A 24,338-nucleotide genomic window follows, 5' to 3' on the forward strand; every position below is an offset into this window, starting at 1 on the left:
CTTCTCCCCCTGAATAAGTGACAAAATATGAATTTTGTAGAATCATGTTCCTGTTTATTTTGTGACACACATCACCCAAACAACCAATCAAAAGATACTATTTCCTCCCTCTTCTTGAGGGAACACATTTTACTATTTACATTGTATGACAATATGGACAAAGATGGTTTAGAAACTCTGATATGGATAACTTCTTGTAATAAAAAGGTGCAGCTGATATGTTGGTAACCCAATATTATATACTACATGCCAATACTATCTTACTATTGGGGGGGGGGGGGGGGGTTGAGATGTCTATGAAAATTAAAAGATATGAAGGGGGGGAAAACAAAATAGAAACACTGACAATTATTTTAATCTGAATCAATAAAACAAACATTTATTCAGACAGGGCTAAAGTCCAGTCAAGCATGATTTCTCAATAAACAGTTTCATCTGTTGAGATATCAAACAACTCCATCGATCCACAAACACAAGGCCTTCCATAAGGCCTACAGAGAGGACTTACAAAGAATATAATGCTTGGAACTTAAGAGATATCATACTTGGGAACATGAAGGGAAACAGGGACTGATGTGGCTGTGCTTTTAATAGTATATAATCTCTGTCGAAGTTCGCAACTAAAATTTTAATACATTTGTAAAGTCATGTCTATAAAAAAAGAAAACATTGAAACAGTCAGGGCTAAAGTAAAATGGAAAACTAAATGCATATAACATGTACAAGTTAAAGTGTTTGTTTAGCAGCATTAACAAATCATATAACAAAAGTGCTCTATTTTTGGCACATATTGTCAATTCCTCATATTGCCTTGCTACTTCTTAACAATCGTCCCATTGATTGCTGTTGTTGATGTTAATTAACAGGAGTAGGTTGCGACTAATAGCTACTGAGAATTGTATGACTTGGCTGCAGGTGCGCACATTTGACACTGACATCAACCACGGAAAAATAATATCCTACTGTGAATGTTTATCCATGGGTCTCACATACAACATTGATTGAGGAGACAAGCTTTACTTGTGTTTTTCTCTTTTCCTCCAAGTGTAGTATGTTAATAAGAGCCATGTTAGGTGTTTGAACATTTGTATGGGACAGTACAGAGTGAATTAAAAACAAATAAAGTAGTGACTTAAAAAACAAGGGACAGAATGCCATAAACAAACGACAATGGACAAAGATCTAAGTTTGAAAATAAATACTTTTTTCCCCTCTCCGTAAAAAAAGAACAAACTGAACAATATTGGTTTGTCTTTTTTTGTCCAAGGTAGCTAGTCCAATTCTCACTGAGCGGCACTGAGAAAAGAATGGACGATATTCTTGTTTAATGGGCATGCAGTCCACAGGAAAACAGGCCCCTGATAAAATCCCGCCGAGCAGTATCCATTCAGTTGTCGGTTGCTGGGTTAAAGAGGGTAACGCTGACATCCATGTGTGCAGAAGAGCAAGAGCATCCATGGGACAGAGTGCTCAGGTAAGCCTTCAGCCTGACTGGACCACCTGCTCTCCATCTCCCTCTCTTCATCCCTCGCTCTGTCTAACTTTCTTTAAGCCACATAGTTATATTGGTTGGGGTTTTCCTTGTCGCGCTCCATGTAATCTCTGTCAATGAGGGACTCTATTCTCTTCTTTAGGTCAGCAGGCTGTTGAGAAAGTGAGTGTCAGCAAACAGAAAATCTCAAAATTACAGTCCACTCTGAAGTGCTTGGAAATGTACTTGGATCATACATGAGTTTTCCTAAAGCCTCGCAGCTAACAAGGCACTTTCTCTCAGCCACCAAGTCACACAGTAAACTGGTCTCAGAGCATTTCATATTATTCTGTACATATATCCGAGACACTCCATTTAGTATGATATGTTCTGTTTGGTAACATAAGACAAATGGTTACTTAAGGCAAAAACAAAAGGAGGTTGGTTGGGGTGGATGGGTCTCCGTGGATATCGTCGGACGGGGCCACAGTGTCCCCAGGTGGCTAGGGTCAGTCTGTTATATTTGGTGTAATTCTCCTGTCTTATCTGGTGTCCTGTATGAATTTAAGTATGCCCCCTCTAATCTCTGAGGATCTGAGCCCTAGGACCATGCCTCAGGACTACCTGTCCTGATGACTCCTGGCTGTCCCCAGTCCACCTGGTCGTGCTGCTACTCCAGTTTCAACTGTTCTGCCTGCGGCTATGGAACCCTGACCTGCTCACCAGACGTGCTACCTTGTCCTGGTGTTTTTGATTCTCTCTCCCTCTACCACACCTGCTGTCTCGACCTCTGAATGACCCTGCTGGTCATCTATGAACAGCTTGAAGAACAATCTGGCCTTAATGGCCATGAACTATCTCCACCCGGCACAGCCAGAAGAGGACTGACCACCCCTCAGAGCCTGGTTCCGCTCTAGGTTTCTTCCTAGGTTACTGCCTTTCTAGGAAGTCTTTCCTAGCCACAGTGCTTCAACATCTGGATTGCTTGCTGTTAGTGGTTTTAACGTGGGGTTTCTGTTTTTACTAACCCTTCCCCTAACTCGCCCCTTGGGCGGCAGGTAGCCTAGTGGTTAAAGCTTTGGACTAGTAACCGAAAGGTTGCAAGATCGAATTCCCGAGCTGACAAGGTAAAAATATGTCGTTCTGCCCCTGAACAAGGCAGTTAACCCACTGTTCCTAGGCAGTCATTGAAAATAAGAATTTGTTCTTAACTGACTTGCCTAGTTAAATAAAGGTAAAAAACCTAACTCCTAAACTTAACCCTAACCCAGCTAACATTAGTGAGCTAGCTAACCTTAGTAACCTAGATATATTTAGTGAGCTAGCTAACCTTAGCCACTTAGATATATTTCTTAACATATCATACGATTTGTAAATTCGTTACATTTTACAAATTCTTAACATATTGTACATTTTGCAAATTCGTAACATATTGTACATTTCGGAAATTCGTAAAATATTGTAGATTTCGCAAATTCTTAACATTTAATTTGAATTGTAATTCTTAACATATCATACGAAATGGGTGATGGACATCCACAAATAATAAATACCATACAAAACGTAACATATAATACTTAATGGAGTGTTAGATTTGCATACAGAATAATACAAAATGCTCTGAGACCAGGTTATGCACAGAGACCGGAGTAACAATTACAAAATGTATGTTGGAAGGTCAGTCTGTGTAAATAAAGTACCACGTTCGCTACAATGCTTTCGGAAAACTTCCCCTCTGAGTGAGTAGTCTTCTTGCACACAAGGTCATGTGTTTCACACATGTTTGTTCTTCGTTCACTCACCTTGACAGGGAACTTGAGTTGGTTGTACACTTCCGACACCAAGAGGTTATGGCTCAGAGTCTTCCTCATCTTCATGATCCTGACGATGGCGGCGTCGATCTGATACTGCCGGTCCTGGTAGACTCGTTCCGTGGTGCTGGCTTGCTCCTCCACCTACCAAGGACAATCCACCAAATGAATGAGTTGCTAATACCCCCCGCCCACCCATTTTCCTTTTCTTTACAGATAGATAGTAGATATAATCAAATGGGTGAGATTGATGAAGTAGCTCAGTTAGTAGGGCATGGCACTGCCAACGCCAAGATAGTGGGTTCAATTCCCGGGACCACTTATAAGTAAAATGTATATAGGTGAAGTCGGAAGTTCGGTTGGAGTCATTAAAACAAATTTTTCAACCACTCCACAAATTTCTTGTTAACAAACTATAGTTTTGGCAAGTCAGTTAGGATATCTGCTTTGTGCATGACACAAGTAATTTTTCCAACAATTGTTTACAGACAGATTATTTCACTGTATCACAATTCCAGTGGGTCAGAAGTTTACATACACTAAGTTGACTGTGCCTTTAAACAGCTTGGAAACTTCCAGAAAATAATGTCATGGCTTTAAAAGCTTCTGATAGGCTAATTGACATCATTTGAGTCAATTGGAGGTGTACCTGTGGATGTATTTCAAGGCCTACCTTCAAACTCAGTGCATCTTTGCTTGACATCATGGGAAAATCAAAAGAAAATCAGCCAAGACCTCAGAAACAAAATTGTCGACCTCCACAAGTCTGGTTCATCCTTGGGAGCAATTTCCAAACACCTGAAGGTACCACGTTCATCTGTACAAACAATAGTACGCAAGTATAAACACCATGGGATCACGCAGCCGTCATACTGCTCAGGAAGGAGATAAGTTCTATCTCCTAGAGATCAATGTACTTTGGTGCGAAAAGTGCAAATCAATCCCAGAACAACAGCAAAGAACCTTGTGAAGATGCTGGAGGAAACGGGTACAAAAGTATCTATATCCACAGTAAAATGAGTCCAATATCGACATAACCTGAAAGGCCGCTCAACACGAAGAAGCCACTGCTCCAAAACAGCCATAAAAAAGCCAGACTACGGATTGCAACTGCACATGGGGACAAAGATGGTACTTTTTGGAGAAATGTCCTCTGGTCTGATGAAACAAAAATAGAACTGTTTGGCCATAATGACCATCGTTATGTTTGGAGGAAAAAGGGGGGGCTTGCAAGCCGAAGAACACCATCCCAACTGTGTAGCATGGGGGTGGCAGCATCATGTTGTGGGGGTGCTTTACTGCAGGAGGGACTGGTGCACTTCACAAAATAGATGGCATCATGAGGGAGGAAAATTATGTGGATACTATTGAAGCAACATTTCAAGACTTCAGTCAGGAAGTTAAAGCTTGGTCACAAATGGGTCTTCCAAATGGACAATGACCCCAAGCATACTTCCAAAGTTGTGGCAAAATGGCTTAAGGACAACAAAGTCAAGGTATTGGAGTGGCCATCACAAAGCCCTGACCTCAATCCTATAGAAAATGTCTGGGCAGAACTGAAAAAGCGTGTGCAAGCAAGGAGGCCTACAAACCTGACTCAGTTACATCAGCTCTGTCTGGAGGAATAGGCAAAAATTCACCCAACTTATTGTGGGAAGCTTGTGGAAGGCTCCTTGAACTTTTGACCCAAGTTAAACAATTTTAAAGGCAATTCTACCAAATACTAATTGAGTGTATGTAAACTTCTGACCCACTGGGAATGTGATGAAAGAAATAAAATCTAAAATAAATAATTCTCTCTACTATTATTCTGGCATTTCACATTCTTAAAATAAAGTGGTGATCCTAACTGACCTAAGACAGGGAATTTTTACTGGGATTAAATGTATTTTGCTCAGGTTTATGTAAACTTCTGACTTCAACTCTACATGACTAAGTGGCTTAGGAAAAAAAGAGTCTGCTAAATGGCATATATTATTATTATGACATAGTGGAGAGTAGCAGACTTGGGAACACCCGCCTCTTAAGGGCAATGCATAGTTCAGAAAGGTTAGTGCTAGAACTAGACCGGACTGAGGCTCATATTCCCATCTAAATAGCAATGGGACATATTCATTATGCACTAAAACGAACAGGCAGGGACTACCTGTCCAATAAAAACATGACAAATATTTCCTCCTAATGACTACAGCCCTGCTGAGAAAGAGAATGTACCGTTTCTTTCATCTGGATCTGGTTGATCTTAATCCTGAAGAGTTTGTGTTTGAAGTCATCGTTACACGAGAACTTGTCTCCGTCCTCCACGTCTTTGCTTTTGGGGACTTTGTGGATGACGCGCGCCTTGCCACACGCCAACGACTGCAGGGTACGCCGCAGCTCGCCATCCTCTGCACACACATCTCACTTTAGGTCAACGCAAACTCAAACCAAAAAGACTGGGCAAAAGCTAGTGGTTCAATCAAATAGAAAAGATGATAGTGATAATAACTGATACAGTTTAAGCAACATGTCTGAAAATGTCTCAAGAGGACTGCTATATTTGATCCATTAGGATTTGGGTCATGACTGAGTACATTGTGATCATACAGACCTATTCCTGTAGCTAGCTTGATCTCCTCTAAGGTGAATTCCTCTCCTTCATTGAACATGAGCAGCACTAGTGTCTGAAACAGGGATACCTGAAGCTCCTTTTTGCCCTGTTTGTGGAAAAGGAAAAGTTATCACAATGAATTTCTGCCTATCATACTAGATTAATAAATATTACTAGCTACTGTACCTCTTTAAATTCAGCTTTTAAAACACAATGGCCTAATGTCGACTGCCACTGTAGCTTTCTGCCACTGTGCTTGCCGAGGTAAAACGTCTTGAAAATCTCCTGCAGCCGCACCATCTGGCCAAGAAGGAGTGTTAAAATAATCAGACAATGACTATGGCTTTGTCCCAAATTGTACCTTATTCCCTATATAGTTCCCTTGTCAAAAGTACTGCACTTAAAAAAAAGGTAACAGGGTACCATGTGTGACATAAACCAAATGTATTACATAGCAGGTCATAAAATAACAGAGAGCCTGAAGGGTTTGATATTTACACTAACCTCTGGGAGCAGATGGACCTCCATTGGGACGTAGGTGGGCCAGTATCCCATGGTGAGGATGTTCACCGTCAGCTCAATGTTACCAGGGAGGTTTTGACACTATGTAATAGGAAAAGGGAGAAACAAACCAACCAATCAATGGTGTCTAATGAGACAAATCTAGGCTAATAATTCTGAAGTTCTTTGTGAAAATATTGCCACAACAACTGGCAAAGATATAATTATTATTATTTTTATTTTTTTAAGTTAAAAAAAATTAATTTAATTTTTTACATATGGATAGCTGACAGCGTAACGTCTTTGATACTGTTGTCCTAAAACAGAGATGGACAAAAGCATGTGTACCTGTTTGAACTGCACCATGATGTCCTTGGAAAGCTCCATGTCCTTGAACATGCCTTCCAGCTTGCTGGTGAATGCCGCTCCACATTCTAAAGAAAGGACCAAGGTTACGAGTCCCTAGCCTCATTCAGTATCACATGCTTCATAGTTGTTGGTCAAAGTTCTATGTGTACAGTTAATAGTAGTAGCTAGTGATGGGGGGGCGGTTGAAATAGTTAAATACTGCAATATTATATTGATACTTTGACTCAAGCTTTTTTTTGTATAAAATAATGCATAAACACATATATACAACATATACTGATATATATTAATCACACACACCTACCTTGACTTTTTCCACATTTTGTTACATTACAGCCTTATTCTAAAATGTATTCAAATGTTTTTTTCCCCCTCATCAATCTACACACAATAGCCCATAATGACAAAGCAAAAACAGGTTTTTGAAATCGTGGCAAATTTAGATTAAAAAAAAATGATATTACATTTGCATACACTAACGTTGAAGTCATTAAAACTCATTTTTCAACCACTCCACAAATTTCTTGTTAACAAACTATAGTTTTGGCAAGTTGGTTAGGACATCTATTTTGTGCATGACAAGTAATTTTTCCAACAATTGTTTACAGACAGATTATTTCACTTATAATTCACTGTATCACAATTCCAGTGGGTCAATTGGAGGTGTACCTGTGGATGTATTTCAAGGCCTACCTTCAAACTCAGTGCCTCTTTGCGTGATATCATGGGAAAATCAAAAGAAATGAGCCAAAACCTCAGGGGAAAAAAATTGTAGACCTCCACAAGTCTGGTTCATCCTTGAGAGCAATTTCCAAACGCATGAAGGTACCATGTTCATCTGTACAAACAATAGTACGCAAGTATAAACACCATGGGACCACGCAGCCGTCATACCGCTCAGGAAGAAGAAGCGTTCTGTCTCCTAGAGACGAACGTAATTTGGTGCGAAAAGTGCAAATCAAATCCCAGAACAACAGCAAAGGACCTTGTGAAGATGCTGGAGGAAACAGGTACAAACGAGTCATATATCGACATAACCTGAAAGGCCGCACCATCGCAACCGTGAAGCACGGGGGTGGCAGCATCATGTTGTGGGGGTACTTTGCTGCAGGAGGGACTGGTACACCTCACAAAATTCTTCCAAATGGACAATGACCCCAAGCATACTTCCAAAGTTGTGGCAAAATGGCTTAAGGACAACAAAGTCAAGGTATTAGAGTGGCCATCACAAAGCCCTGACCTCAATCCTATAGAACATTTGAGGCCAGAACTAAAAAAGCATGTGCGAGCAAGGAGGTCTACAAACCTGACTCAGTTCCACCAGCTCTGTCTGGAGGAATGGGCCAAAATTTACCCAATTTATTGTGGGAAGCTTGTGGAAGGCCACCCGAAATGTATGACCCAAGTTAAACAATTTAAAGGCAATGCTACCAAACACTAATTGAGTGTATGTAAACTTCTGACCCACTGGGAATGTGATGAAAGAAATTAAAGCTGAAATAAATAATTATCTACTATTATTCTGACATTTCACAATCTTAAAATAAAGTGGTGATCCTAACTGACCTAGAACAGGGAATTCTTACTGGGATTAAATGTCAGGAGTTTAGAAAAACTGAGTTTAAATGTATTTGGCTAAGGTGTATGTAAACTTCTGACATCAACTGTAAGTATTCAGACCCTTTACTAAGTATTTTGTTGAAGCACCTTTGGCAGCGATTACAGCCTCAAGTCTTATTGGGTATGACGCTACAAGCTTGGCACACCTGTATTTGGAGAGTTTCTCCCATTCTTTTCTGCAGATCCTCTCAAGCTCTGGTCAGGTTGGATGGGGAGCGTCATTGCACAGCAATTTTCAGGTCTCCAGAGATGTTCGATTGGGTTCAAGTCAAGGCTCTGGCTGGGCCACTCAAGGACATTTAAAGACTTGTCCCGAAGCCACTCCTGCGTTGTCTTGGCTGTGTGCTTAGGGTCGTTGTCCTGTTGGAAGGTGAACCTTCACCCCAGTCGGAGGTCCTGAGAGCTCTGGAGCAGGTTTTCATTAAGGCTCTCTCTGTACTTTGCTCCATTCATCTTTGCCTCGATCCTGACTAGTCTCCCAGTCTCTGCCGCTGAAAAACATCCCCACAGCATGATGCTGCCACCACCATGCTTCACCGTAGGGATGGTACTGGCCAGGTGATGAGTGGTGTCTGGTTTCCTCTAGACGCAATGCTTGGCATTCAGGCCAAAGAGTTCAATCTTGGTTTCATCAGACCAGAGAATCTTGTTTCTCATGGTTTGAGAGGCCTTTAGGTGATCTTGGCAAACTCAAAGCGGGCTGTCATGTGCCTTTTACTGAGGAGTGGCTTCCATCTGGCCACTCTACCATAAAGGCCTGATTGGTGGAGTGTTGCAGAGATGGTTGTCCTTCTGGAAGGTTCTTCTATTTCCAGAGTTCATCTGTGGAGCTCTGTCAGAGTGACAATCGGGTTCTTGGTCACCTCCCTGACCAAGGCCCTTCTCCCCCGATTGCTCAGTTTGGCCAGACGGCCAGCTCTAAGAAGAGTCTTGGTGGTTCCAAACTTCTTCCATTTAAGGCTGTGTTCTTGGCGACTTTCAATGCTGCAGAAATGTTTTGGTACCCTTCCTCAGATCTGTGCCTAGACACTGTCTCGGAGCTCTCCGGACAATTCCTTCGACCTCACGGCTTGGTTTTGGCTCTGACATGCACTGTTAACTGTGGGACCTCATATAGATAGCTGTGTGCCTTTCCAAATCATGTCCAATCAATTGAATTTACCACATGTGGACTCCAATCAAGTTGTAGAAACATCTCAAGGATGATCAATGGAAACAGGATGCTCCGGAGTTCAATTTCAAGCCTCATAGCAAAGGGTTTGAATTGTTATGTAAATAAGGTATTTCTGTTTTTATAAAAGTGAAGAAAAAAAATAACTTTTCATTTAGTCCAAAAAATGTATTTAAATACATTTTAGAATAATCAAATTGTATTTGTCACATGCGCTGAATACAACAGGTGTAGTAGACCTTACCATAAAATGCTTACTTCCAAGCCCTTAACCAACAAAGCAGTTAAGAAAATATAGTTACAAAATATTTACCAAATTAAAGTAAAAAAAATTAAAATAATAAAGTTACAATAAAATAACAATAACGAGGCTATATACAGGGTGTACTGGTACCGAGTCAATGTGGGGGGTACAGGTTAGTCGAGGTAATTTGTACAAGTAGGTAGGGGTACGTAACAAAACGTGGAAAAAGCGAAGGGGTCTGAATACTTTCCAAATGCACACACATACACACGTCAAAAGTTTGAACACACCTACTCGTTCAAGGGTTTCTCTTTATTTGTACTATTTTCTACATTGTAGAATAATAGTGAAGACATCAAAACTGTCAAATAACACATAGAATCATGTAGTAAGCAAAAAAAAGTCTTAAATCTAAATATATCAAAGTAGCCACCCTTTGCCTTGATGACAGCTTTGCACACTCTTGGCATTCGCTCAACCAGCTTCATGAGGTAGTCACCTGGAATGCATTTCAATTAATAGGTGTGCCTTGTAAAAAGTTCTTTGTGGAATTTCTTTCCTTCTTAACGCGTTTGAGCCAATCAGTTGTGTTGTGACAAGGTAGGGGGGTATACAAAAGATAACCCTATTTGGTAAAATACAAAATCCATATTATGGCAAGAACAGCTCAAATAAGCAAAGAACGACAGTCCATCATTACTTTATGACATGAAGGTCAGTCAATCCGGAAAATTTCAAGAACATTGAAAGTTTCTTCAAGTGCAGTTGCAAAAACCATCAAGCACTATGATGAAACTGGCTCTCATGAGGACCACCACAGGAAAGTAAGACCCAGAGTTAACTCTGCTGCAGATGATAAGTTCATTAGAATTACCAGCCTCAGAAACTGCAGCCCAAATAAATGCTTCACAGAGGTCAAGTAATAGACACATCTCAACATAAACTGTTCAGAGGAGACTGCGTAAAATCAGGCCTTCATGGTCGAATTGCTGCAAAGAAGCCACTACTAAAAGACATCAATAAGAAGGAGAGACTTGCTTAGAACAGTGGAAATCCGTCCTTTGGTCCGATGAGTCCAAATTTGAGATTTTTGGTTCCAAGCGCCGTGTCTTTGTGAGATGCAGAGTAAGTGAACAGATGATCTCCGCATGTGTGGTTCCCACCGTGAAGCATGGAGGAGGTGTGATGGTGGTTGTTGGTGACACTGTCTGATTTATTTAGAATTCAAGGCACACTTAACCAGCATGGCTACCACAGCATTCTGCAGCGATACTCCATCCCATCTGGTTTGCGCTTAGTGGGACTATCAATTGTTTTTCAACAGGACAATGACCCAACACACCTCCAGGCGGTGTAAGGGTTATTTGACCAAGAAGGAGAGTGATGGAGTGCTGCATCAGATGACCTGGCCTCCACAATCACCCGACATAAAAACAATTGAGATGGTTTGGGATGAGATGGACCGCAGAGTGAAGGAAAAGCAGCCAACAGGTCCTCAGCATATGTGGGAACTCCTTCAAGACTGTTGGAAAAGCATTCCAGGTGAAGCTGGTTGAGAGAATGCCAAGAGTGTGCAAAGCTGTCATCAAGGCAAAGGGTGGCTATTTGAAGAATCTCAAATATAAAATATATTTTGATTTGGTTAACACTTTTTTGGTTACTACATGATTCCATGTGTTATTTCATAGATTTGATGTCTTTACTACAATGTAGAAAATAGTAAAAAATTAAGAAAAACCCTTGAATGAGTAGGTGTGTCCAAACTTTTGACTGGTACTGTATATAGTTTTTAAATAGTGAGCCAACATGTTTCCAGGACTTATATTTACATGACTGATCAAAACTAATCTTCTCATACTCTCTCATGTCTCTCTGCAGCAAGTAAATTGAACCTGTTGCATGGGGTGGAAAACACCAGAGCACCAGTTTTTACACGCTGAAATTGCAAACTAACCTGTGTTTGGCACTACCACCGCCGTACCCCCAACCGAAGATAGAACCCATATAGTGAGCAATATGTTTGGAACATCAATTCACAATACATATAGAATCGTGAGAATTGCAATACATATCGTATCGGCACCTAAGTATTGTGATATCATTCCCAGTCCTAGTGGTGTATTCTGACGTAGACAGTGGTGTGGGATTGTGCGTTTGAGCGTTTGATTGAGCTTGCCTGAAGTGTCGGATGGGTGAGGGTGGGTTGAGCACCTTTCCATAGCATCAGTCAATCAAGCACAGCCATTTGTTGGAAAATGTATACTATTTGAACCCAGGTCTGATGGGGAACCCACTGACCATGTTTCAGTTTCGACAGCATGGACTTCTCGGCATCCACGGAGGCACTCTTTCCCACCAGCAACCTCTTGGCCAGATCTTTCTTGTAGAAGGCCTCAAAAACATCTTTTCCTAATCAAGAATTCAAAAGGTGAGTATGAAGTTAAAGTACAAAGACAGACTTCAACAGGCTTCTAAGAGACCTGTCAAAGAGGAGACGAAAGTTAGAAGGACCTGGAAGTAGATGATGGTTTGGCGAAATATGTTGAGACCACATGACCATAAATTAATATGTTGGGACCACATGATCATAAATTAATATGTTGGAACCACATTACCATAAATAAATCGGAAGATGATCATGATCTTGTCCAACATCTTCTCCAGCTCCTCGTCCGTGGCCTCCTTGTTTCCCGCCCTCAGCTTCCAATCCACGTGTTTTGCTACAAAATACAACCATGTGTCGTTTTATTTACATTTTTGTAGTTTACTTGTAAAAAACCTGGAATAGAATTTTTGCTTAATAGCTTTATTCTGAAGCTTTAAACTGCACACAAACGTCTATGAACGAAGACAATTTGAAAAGATGAGTTCTCTTTCAGTCAGTTCACTCGTTGTAGTGCTATCGTTATCATGTTTCCCATAGCAATCATCATGAGATACCAACCAATGAGCTCAGCAGGTTTGTTTGTCCTCTTGTTGATGAAGGTCTCGAAGGCTTCCTTCATGGCATTGACAAACTTCTCATTCTTCATGAAGCAGATGTGGATGATGTGGTCCACCTTGTCCTTGAAGTCCAGCAGCTCCTGTACCATAGTCTTATCCTTCTCAGGGTTAATGACCATCGTACTTCCAAAGGCCTGTGTGATGTTGGTAGAGGTGTCAAGGGTTGCTTTAGGTTATATACAATACAAATGAATGTACTTGAAGGAAGTATCCCCACACCTTCAAAAAGTGAATTAGTAAGAGTAAATTACAGATTCGGACTATTGATGTTTTCAAGCATACCTTGATGTACTCGATCCAGTGCTGTAGGAGGACTAGCACGCCCCCTCTCACCCGACTGAAGAGCTGATAGAGAAGACACAAGTCCTGGATTCTGTTCTCATCTAGCAGGTGATTCAAACCTGGAGATGGAAAATAGTAGTTTAGTTTAAGGTATTTAGTGACAGTTTAGTTCATGTTACTAAACAAAAAAGTCAATATCCTTTGGTTTTTAATATTTGATGTTCTCATCATGTGATATGACAACAGCATCGTTATTTTTTTACTCTTAAAATGTCATCCATTGTAAGCAAACTAATGCCCCAGTGTGGTAAGTCTGTAGTCTCTGAAATATACCTTTCTGCAGTGTTGCAGTGAGATGTTCACCCAGTAGTTGCTTTTCCACAGTGGCAATGAGAGGTTTTCTGAAAAAAGAACACGGGAGAGGGAGGAAATGAGGAGTCAAATCTCTCTTTTTTCATCCTTTATATTTAGACAGGTAGATCCCGTTGAGACCGGTGCCAAGGCAGCAGCAAATCAAAAATGAATTACGTCAAATGTGGAACTGAAAACAGATGACACCAATACTGATGGACTCTTGGAAGACTAACCCCTTCTATTCTAACAAAAAATACTCACTGTGTGCTCTGGTCTAGATACGTGATGACTCTGTCCGCTTCCTCCTCTAAGCGTTTGTTGACGTGATGGAGATAATCTGGGACCTGACGAGATATTCAAGAAGTGACCAGATTAAACCATCAAGCAGCTGCTAAATCATTTGGCATACGAAGTCAAAAGCAACCTATCCTTACAGGGTCAGACAAACATCTAGTGCCATGTAAAACCACTCCACATATCACATATTTCCTTTACCAGAAGTAACTGTAAGATGACTCAAGACTCTAAATGCTAGCCATGTCCCAGATCGGTTTGTGCTGTATAGCCAAACAATACATTTTACTGTCAAACATGACGATCATTGGAGTTGGCAAAAGAGCAAGAACAGACCGTGCCAATTTCTATGATCATTGTCAAGTTTTGGCAGTACAACGTCATGTTTGGCTATACAGCACAAACAGATCTGGAACCAGGCTATCAAAATGTGGCCTCCAGTCAGACTCAGAATATTCTAATTTATGATGACATAGGGCTCTGAGGTCTGGAGTACAGTCAGTGGTGTTGCACTGCCCGGGGGTATAAATCACCTCTCTCTCCTGCATCAGCCTCTGTCCCTCAGCGGCATACAGACGATTAGTCTCCTCCAGAAAGCGCTGCTCAAAGGAGTCCTGATAAATCTGTCAGGAGAAGGGAGAACATTGGGTGTCATTAAAGCAATTTCTTAAGTGGGGGAGGTGATAGTACATCAACTCAAATCCCGACGCAGGTGTTGTTGATCGCAAATAACACAGCTGACAAACACCCCATGATGTCTTAGACACAGCAGTGTCGGAGATTTGGTATTTATTAGGATCCACATTAGCTGCTGCAAAAGCATCAGCTACTCTTCCTGGGGTCCACATGAAACATGACATAATACAGAACATTTTAATTTTTATCCCATTTTCTCCCCAATTTTCGTGGTATCCAATCGCTAGTAATTACTACCTTGTCTCATCGCTACAACTCCCGTACGGGCTCGGGAGAGACGAAGGTCGAAAGCCATGCGTCCTCCGAAGCACAACCCAACCAGCCGTACTGCTTCTTAACATAGCGCGACTCCAACCCGGAAGCCAGCCGCACCAATGTGTCGGAGGAAACACCGTGTACCTGGCCCCCTTGGCTGGCGCGCACTGCGCCCGGCCCGCCACAGGAGTCGCTGGAGCGCGATGAGACAAGGATATCCCTACCGGCCAAACCCTCCCTACCCCGGACGACGCTATGCCAATTGTGCGTCGCCCCACGGACCTCCCGGTCGCGGCCGGCTGCGACAGAGCCTGGGCGCGAACCCAGAGACTCTGGTGGCGCAGTTAGCACTGCGATGCAGTGCCCTAGACCCCTGCGCCACCCGGGAGGCCCAATACAGAACATTGTTAGTCAAGGTTTGAACTGCATACATTTATAACATCACACACAGCCTACAAATCAGTACATACACAATATCTACACTACCGGTCAAAAGTTTTAGAACACCTACTCATTCAAGGGTTTTCTTTATGTTCTAATATTTTCTACATTGTAGAATAATAGTGAAGACATCAAGACTATGAAATAACACATATGAAATCATGTAGTAACCAAAATAGGAATGGAAGAGCTGTCATCAAGGCAAAGGGTGGCTATTTGAAGAATCTCAAATATATTTTGATTTGTTTAACACTTTTTTGGTTACTACATGATTCCATGTGTTATTTCATAATTTCGATGTCTTCACCATTGTAGAAAAGAGTAAAAAAGAAAAGAAAAACACTTGAATGAGTAGGTGTTCTAAAACGTTTGACCGGTTGTGTAGGTCTAATACATCACAGTCGGAATATAAAGATATATAGATATATAAAATGGCCGTGTCTCTTCACAGTCTCTTTGTGCAGTAAGGTGTCCTTTTATCTGTTTTTTTAAACTGGTTATTTTGCTAGCTTGAGTTACCTGGGGTGTCAGAGTTCCATGTAATCATGGCTCTATTTAATACTGTGCATTTCCCAGCCTCTGTTCTGGATCTTGGGACTGTGAAGAGACCTCTGGTTACATGTCTTGTGTTGTACCGATGCCTGTCCGAACTGTGTGCCAACTGCTTGAACAGACAGTTCGGTACCTTCAACACATCCATACCTCTCACAAAGACCAATAGTGATGCAGTCAATCTCTCCTCAACTTTGAGCCAGGAGGGACTGACATGCATGTTACTGACACTTTCCGTCTGTGTTCATCTAAGTGCGATACGTGCTGCTTTGTTCTGGACCAACGTGCTGCTTTGTTCTGGACCAACTGCAATTGTCCTATGTCTTTCTTTGCAGCACATGACCACACAGCTGGGCAGTAGTCCAGTCTGGTCGACACGGATGTCAAGAAGGCAGAGCAATGCCCAATCATGGACAAACCTTTTCCCATTTTAGCAACTATTGAGTATGTTTTGATAATGAAAGCTTGCCATCTAGGGTTACACATAGCAGTTTAGTCTCCTCAACTTGCTCAATAGCCACATTATTCAATAATAGATCTAAACGAGGTTTAGCATTGAGCGAGTGATTTGTCCCAAAATATATGCTTTTAGTTTTTGAGATATTTAGCACCAGCCTATTGCAAGTTACCCATTCTAAAACTGACTGGAGCTCTATGTTAAGTGTCTCATTTATTTTACGGTTGCAGCCGATGTGCATACTGTTGAGTCGTCAGCATACATAGACACACAGCCTTTATTCAAGGTCAGTGGAAGGTCATTTGTAAAAACAGAAAACAATAATAGCCCTAGCCGGCTGCCCTGCGGTACACCACACTCAATTGAATTTGCATGAGAGGCTTCCATTAACAAAAACCCTGTGTTCTATTAGATAGGTAACTCTCAATCCATAATAAAAGGCAGAGGATGCAAATCCATAACACCAACCTTTTAACAACAATAGATTATGATCAATAACATCAAAAGCTGCACTGAAGTCTACAAAACAGATCCCACATTCTTACTATACATGTCTTTCAGCCAATCATTAGTAATTTGTGTCAGTGCCGAGCATGTTGAGTACCCTTCCCTATAAGCATGCTGAAAGTTGTTTGTTTGTTTTCTGTAAAATAACTTTGTATTTGATCGAACACAATTTTTTCCAAAAGTTTGCTGGTTGGTTGGCTGTTTGAACCATTAAAGAGTGCTCTGCTATTCTTGGGTAGCAAGAATAGCCTCCATTCATTTTTTAAAAAACCTTTATTTAACTAGGCAAGTCAGTTAAGAACAAATTCTTATTTTCAATGACGGCCTATGAACAGCGGGTTAACTGCCTTGTTCAGGGGCGGAGCGACAGATCTTTACCTTGTCAGCTCGGGGATTTGATCTTGCAACCTTTCGGTTAATAGTCCAACGCTCTAACCACTAGCCTGAGGGCACACACTAGGCTTAAATTGAAGATGTGGCAAACATGAGTCACAATGTATTCCGCAACCAATTTCAGCAAATGTACCATCCAGGTTTTTGGTACCTGGTAGTTTGTCCTTATAGATAGATAAAAACATTATTATTATATTTTTTTTTAATAATCACTTCTTCCACACCCACTTTATGGAACTCAAAACTACAATGATTGTCTTTCATTATTTGGTCCATTATGCATGAATATGAAGGCTCAGAATTTGTTGTGCATGCAAGTGTGCTAATCTTGTCAACAAAAAGGTTAAAGTGATTGGCAATATTAAAGGGATATCATAGTGCAGGATCAACCCCTAGCCACCCTGCACATCTGGAAGAAATGGATAGCTACAAGAAACAGCTTTCATATACCTGTCCAATCCTTTCTGATCTAAACAAGTGCTTAGGGGGTAGGGCAGGGGTTCCCAAATGTTTTTGGCCCAGGACCCCATTTTGATATCTGAAAATTCTCATGACCCAAACCATGTGAAAACAATAATGTAATTAACAGCCTATGTTTACTTTTTTATTTTAATTGGGGCTATGGCAGTCAATTTAAAACCATTCTAACAGTAATTCTGATTGTCTTCAACTCACTGTCACATACTTTTAATGTGTGGCTATGACAGTCAATTGCAAATTATTCCGACATAATCTCTCTTATCTCACCACCACTAATGAGATGGATGTGCTTGATGCATGTCGCGTCGGAGTTTCTCAGTCAGGGGCGTGGTCGACAGCGGTCACATCCAACCTGGGTCGATATTTTTTTTACATTTTCTTTTTTATCCCCTTTTCTCCCCAATTTTCGTGGTATCCAATCGCTAGTAATTACTATCTTCTCATCGCTACAACTCCCGTACGGGCTCGGGAGAGACGAAGGTTGAAAGCCATGCGTCCTCCGAAGCACAACCCAACCAAGCCGCACTGCTTCTTTAACACAGCGCGCCTCCAACCCGGAAGCCAGCCGCACCAATGTGTCGGAGGAAACACCGTGCACCTGGCCCCCTTGGCTAGCGCGCACTGCGCCCAGCCCGCCACAGGAGTCGCTGGAGCGCGATGAGACAAGGAAATCCCTACCGGCCAAACCTTCCCTAACCCGGACGACGCTAGCCCAATTGTGCGTCGCCCCACGGACCTCCCGGTCGCGGCCGGCTGCGACAGAGCCTGGGGGCGAACCCAGAGACTCTGGTGGCGCAGTTAGCACTGCGATGCAGTGCCCTAGACCACTGCGCCACCCGGGAGGCCCGATATTTGGTTTTAATGCAGTTGAGAGCACTGAATCCAGCTTCATACAGATATGAGCTGGTGAAAGGTAGCCTACCATGAGTTTTATGGTGCTTTCAAGACAACTGAGAACTCTGAAAAATACGAGGTCAAATCATGACATCAGTGATCTTCTAGGTCATAAAGTCTATAAAAAGAGGCCTGAGTTCCCAACTAGGAATTCTGAGTTGGATGACCATTCAAAATTATTTTTCCCAGTCTGAGCTCGTTTCTTTCCGAGTTCCCAGTTGTCTTGATCGCACTGAAGTCTGAGATTTCCGAGTTGTTTTGAACGCGACATTCTCAGAGGGAGACGGCAGGGCATTCCCTTTGAGTCAGGAACCAAAACTCCTCTGTAGTGACCTGTGAATGCGTTGTCTGCTGCATTCGAGCACATGACAGCTCGATCAACTGTTCGATTTCACTTACCGGCATGTCAACTGAGACAGGATCACAGTCAAATGGATTGGGAAGTAGGTACCAAACTTCTCTTCCAATGAGAAAAATCTTTCCAACACTCCCCCTCTATAACCACCAAACCTGAGTGTGAAATAGAACATTGTCATGCTCTGATCTCATATTTCCACAGTTTTGTGAACACGTGTGCCTGCAGTGGATGTGGTTTGATATAGTTTACAATCCAAGTTACCTGCTCCCATATACAGTATCTCAGCTCTTTTACCGCCAGTTTTTTTCAGTGTATCATACAATGTCCATATGGCAGAGGGAAACACATTCATAACTTGAGTGCAGAGGCCTGCCCGCCATACTGTAGATGGAGCCCCATCTGTGCAAAAGCCCACCATTCGATCCCAACATTGTTTCATGCTCAGGAATCGTGGGACAGAACAATACGTCCTCATGAATAGCATCCCCCGACAAAAATCAACGCATAGGCATCTTGGCCCTCATGCCCATTTGGAAAGCATAAGCTGGGGAGTTTGAGTCAGTCAGACTTTCATCTTGATTGCCAGCAATAGCATAAATGGCCTCCCGGGTGGCGCAGTGGTCAAGGGCACTGCATCGCAGTGCTAGCTGCGCCACCAGAGTCTCTGGGTTCGCGCCCAGGCTCTGTCGCAGCCGGCCGCAACCGGGAGGTCCGTGGGGCGACGCACAATTGGCATAGCGTCGTCCGGGTTAGGGAGGGTTTGGCCGGTAGGGATATCCTTGTCTCAGTATGTAAAAATGTAATAAAATGTATGCACTCTACTGTAAGTCGCTCTGGATAAGGGCGTCTGCTAAATGACTAAAATGTAAAATGTAAATAAATTCTTTGTTTACCAGTTATCCGATATAGGTAATGATATTGAGTTTCTGTGCCTCCCCACACATTGTTTTTCACCATATCAATTGCCGCCGATAATATAAAAGTCTCTGCAATAGTGTGCGTAGCGGTCCTAGCCATTCACCATGGGATTGATTCAAGTGTTTCATGAGCTGAAATAAAAGATTCCCAAAATGTTCCATACATACAAAAGGCTTACTTCTCTAAAATATTTGTTTACATCCCTGTTAGTGAGCATTGATTAAACAGCATGGTCATTACACAGGTGCACCTTGTGCTGGGGACAATAAAAGGCCACTCAAATGTGCAGGTCACACAACACAACACCACAAAGAAGTCTCAAGTTTTGAGGGAGTGTGCAATTGGCATGCTGACTACAGGAATGTCCACCAGAGCTGTTGCCAGACAATTTACTGTTAATTTCTCTACCACAAGCTGTCTCCAACATCGTTTTAGAGAATTCGGCAGTATGTCCAACCGGCCTCACGACCCCAGACCACGTGTAGCCATACCAGCCCTAGACCTCCATGTACGGATCGTCTGAGACCAGCCACACAGACAGCTGATGAAACTGAGGAGTATTTCTGTCTGTAATAAAGTGTTTGTGTGTGGAAACTAATCCTGGCTCCCAAGTGGGTGGGCCTATACCCTACCAGGCCCAGCCATGGCTGCGCCCCTGCCCAGTCATATAAAATCCATTGATTAGGGCCTAATTAATTTATTTCAATTGAATGATTTCCTTATCTGAACTGTAAGTAAAATTGTTGAAATTGTTACGTTTATTTTTATTCAGTATATTTTTGGTATATATTTTTTTCCTTCAGGATTTTGGAAATTCTCCTGCGACCCTATTTTCATCAGATGACCCCACATGGGGTCACGACCCCTAGTTTGGAAACCGCTGGGGTAGGGGATAAGGGTTGATTCACCGGGTGAATAGGACAAGATATCCACTGAGTAGGCTTTCCCATGCCCTGTGTGAAGGGGCGGAGCCATACCTGCAGGTCAGAAAGCATGCTCAATAGGCTCCGCAGCAGGCTACGGTCAACGGTCTCGCCGCTGCGCTCCCTCTCGATGAGCAGCAGGATTCCGTCAATGGTCTTGCTCTGGACCTTCATGTCGCTGATAATGTAAAACCTAAACAACTCCAGGCCCATGTCCCTGAAGGGAAGAGGGGTGATATTAATATGAACCAAAGCCAATTACTATTGACAGAACACAGCTAGAAATAGAACAATGTTTTCTACAACATTTTTATTTGAGGAGGAGAAACTCACCAGACTGACGGGAGCATTGAATTTTGTAAAACATAGGTGCGGTCCAAGAACAAAAATATACTTCTAATCATGATCTGTAAAAGAGGAAAGAAATCCTTTATAGGAAATGATTTGAATGAGATTGAATCAAATTACATCCTATCAAAAACAGAGTCCTAGACATACCATTTGTCTGCAGTGATCTTGCCAACACTTGTCTATTTTCTTCAGGAAGAGTGTACTGTCCAGTGCATCCGTGAGCACTGAGTTAAGGATGTAGCAGGTTTCATATGCATAACAACACAAAGCAGCAGCAGTGTCCTTTCAGTACACGTGATTAAAAGGACATGCATTCAATATCAACCTTTATAAGGACATGATTTCAGTTTCTGTACTTCAAATGACAACAGCTATCCCCTAGTAAATACTTGAACCAAAACATTAGACTCATGAAAGCCTACATTGAGTGATCAAGGATTGAGCCGTGTCTAAACACATATTGAACCATCTTTCTAGTACCATCTATTTACACACACAGAAAAGGATATTCTCTGAATTGATCGATTTGTGCCTTGATGTGGTCTTCACATACAACCTGTAGTTGTTTGTAGAGCTTGGCTGATATCTTATGGGAGCAGAGGTTCTCCACAGCCTAAACAACAAACAGAAAAGAGAGTGCTTAAAGAGTTTATTACATTTCAGGGCTAAAACACCGATTATCTATGCATGTAATATCCTACAGAAGACACCGCCACCAAGTAATCTAAACATCACATAACTCAACACAGCTATTAAACAGTGCAGACATATCACGCAAATTATTGTCAAGCTCTTTCGTAAGATACTGGCCTAGAGACATGAAGAAAAAAAGAGCTTGTTTGTTAAGACTGTGTTTAGCTTACTGACTGCGAAATCATAGGTTTGAATAAGAAGTCAAGGTCATAGGGGAGGAGGGCTTCCCATCTGTGGCCAATCATAATAATAACCACAACCACAGAGTAGTGTTCATTAGGGCAGGGAGCATAAAACATTTTGCATTGGTCAATGAAAACAATCACTTCTTATTAGACAAGTCCAGGTTTCATCACCATGTTTCAGTCCATTTTCTTCCGTTTAGTGCCAAATGCCATGTTATTTTTACTCGTCATTGTTATTTGTTAGTCACTGTGTATTTATTCTGTGTCACTATTTCTATTTATTATCTTTAACTCTGCATTGTTGAAAAACAACCCGTAAGTAAGCATTTCACTGTTAGTCTACAAAGCATGTGACAAATAAAATATTATGTGACCATGACCCAGGACTGTTCTGAAGGGAAATGAGGCAGGTGCAGCATTTTGAGGTACCTGGTAGAGCTCCTCAAGATTGTACTTGATTGAAATGCTGTTCTGAATGGCCTCGACCGCCTCCTTTAACTTTTGCCAGGTCTCGTGTGTGTAGTTCTCTGGCAATTTGGGCTTTTCTGTGAAGAAAATGAAAGAGACAGGGAAGCAGTTTGAGAACAGTAATTCTCTGATGTGTCATTCTTTTATCTGTACCACTGTTATTTTAATTTTTTTTATACACATAATCAGTCTAACATCTATAAAAAATAACAATATTCAGACATATGAGCTGCATCATGTCAGGCATTTAAATAGTAGTGTATCATTGTGCATTTTATAACTAAGCAATAAGGCCCAAGGGGGTGTGGCATATGGCCAATATACCACGGCTAAGTGCTGTTCTTACGCGCAACGCGGCGTGCCTGGATACAGCCCTTAGCCGTGGTATATTGGCTATATACCACAACCCCCCGAGGTGCCTTATTGCTATTATAAAGTAGTTACCAGTGTAATTAGAGCAGTAAAAATACATGTTTTGTCATACCCGTGGTATACGGTCTGATATACCATGGCTGTCAGCATTCAGGGCTCGAACCACCCATTTTATAATGACACATATTCAACTGTAAAATATTTTAGGCAAGGCCAAGTAATTAACACAATTTTAAAAGAAACGTTCATTATAACGGACACATTGGATTACAGCATGCAATTCCTTGCATCCATCCATCACTTGAATGTTTTGAATATCACACTACCTTTGAAGTTCTTGATGACTAGTTTCTTTGCAGCGCCAGGTTTGCTGTTGGAGAAGGTAGTGGAGCCTGCCGTTTTCGTCAGCCCGTTTGCATGGTGCCCAACACCCCCAGCCAAAAAAACTGTTTTCATCTTGTTAGAAGAACACGATGCAGACGACTCCTCGGCCATTTTCACATCCAGTCCAATGAAATCTACTGAATCTTCGAACCTCAACTTCTTCTGAATGTGTTGCGAAGTGGAGGTGCAGGAGGAAGATGAATAATTTGTGGTTTTAGGAGATGAAGAGATTGAATCAATGTCTTCCCTCTCAGAACTGTTTATTTTCCTCTTCTTCGAAGACGTGATACTGCTGTCGTTATTTACATCTGAAGCTGCTGGTCTAGCCTCTTGGGTTGGCGGTGGGGGATTAGGGGAAGGTAAACCTAATGGAAACATGAAAAAATGAATACAAATTGTAATAGCTATAGCCAGTCTACTAATCATAAACCTCCAGATGTGCCGTGGGTCAACAAGTCGCGCCTCCAAGGTTTATCTTGCTATATTCCAACCGAGTCGTCCGGTCTTTTACAAGTATCTAGCTAAGAAGCAGACAATAAATTGCAAACTACAGCCCCATTTGGACCAGCTCAATGACTTGGACCCTCTCTCTGTTCTTGTTATTTCTGCTGGCAGAAGAAAGATGGTTGATTACTGCTTCCTATTGCTTGGCCTCTCTTTAAAATCCACGTTGTGGAGCGGTAGTTAGTTTTGTCGGCATCCAATTGAGACTTATTTCTATCCGAAATATGTAATGTATCAAGTGTTAAATTGCCATAACACCTGGGAAGTTCAATATCAAAACGTACCTTCTACAAGCGATTCCATGACCTACCGGAAGTGCTTTACCCACATGTTACTGCTGCAAAAGTGGTTTCCACTAGTTAGCACAGCCATAAAATAAAATTAAAATGCCTGCTTTTAATCTTAATTTAAGGTTAGAGTTAGGCATACGGTTAGCAGTGTGGTTAGGGTTAGGTTAAAATAATACATTTCAGAAGATAAATTGTAGAAATGGGCGGGGTTTAGGACTTTGTATTTGTAGTAACTAATGACGACCTGCAAAAGTGGCTATGCTACTTAGCAAGCTTTATTTAGCTGTTCAACTGTCATGTACCGCAAGATGGCGCCAGAGATGGTGTAAATGTAATTCCGTTTTACTAGGCAAGTCAGCTATGAACAAATTCTTATTTTCAATGACGGCTTAGGAACAGTGGGTTAACTGCTTTGTTCAGGAGCAGAACGACAGATTTTGACTTTGTCAGCTCGGGAATTCGATCTTGCAACCTGTCGGTTACTAGTCTAACGCTCTAACCACTAGG

The 24,338-nt window shown here is 41.8% G+C and overlaps 1 protein-coding gene across 2 annotated transcripts; it reads right to left on the reverse strand.

The window, feature by feature from the left end:
• Positions 1 to 32: 32 nt before the first annotated feature.
• On the reverse strand, positions 33 to 23,966 carry LOC129858215 (cullin-4B-like). Of its 2 annotated transcripts, XM_055927260.1 has the most exons (21): positions 23,826 to 23,966; positions 22,980 to 23,402; positions 22,243 to 22,358; positions 21,445 to 21,548; positions 21,083 to 21,152; positions 20,918 to 20,991; positions 20,639 to 20,801; positions 14,244 to 14,333; positions 13,678 to 13,760; positions 13,396 to 13,463; positions 13,063 to 13,181; positions 12,722 to 12,914; positions 12,393 to 12,497; positions 12,076 to 12,186; positions 6,722 to 6,807; positions 6,377 to 6,475; positions 6,059 to 6,172; positions 5,873 to 5,978; positions 5,497 to 5,669; positions 3,274 to 3,426; positions 33 to 1,643 (listed from the first exon to the last, which is right to left on the reverse strand). In XM_055927260.1, exons 1-21 carry the CDS (start codon positions 23,842 to 23,844, stop codon positions 1,548 to 1,550), a joined length of 2,565 nt encoding a protein of 854 aa, XP_055783235.1. In that variant the 5' UTR covers positions 23,845 to 23,966; the 3' UTR covers positions 33 to 1,547. The 2 variants fall into 2 exon arrangements, with proteins under 2 accessions (XP_055783235.1, XP_055783234.1); XM_055927259.1 differs by lacking the exon at positions 23,826 to 23,966 and having other exon boundaries at positions 22,980 to 23,818.
• Positions 23,967 to 24,338: the final 372 nt, after the last annotated feature.

The sequence above is a fragment of the Salvelinus fontinalis genome, chromosome 6 (assembly GCF_029448725.1).
Source record: "Salvelinus fontinalis isolate EN_2023a chromosome 6, ASM2944872v1, whole genome shotgun sequence".
NCBI lineage: Eukaryota > Metazoa > Chordata > Actinopteri > Salmoniformes > Salmonidae > Salvelinus > Salvelinus fontinalis.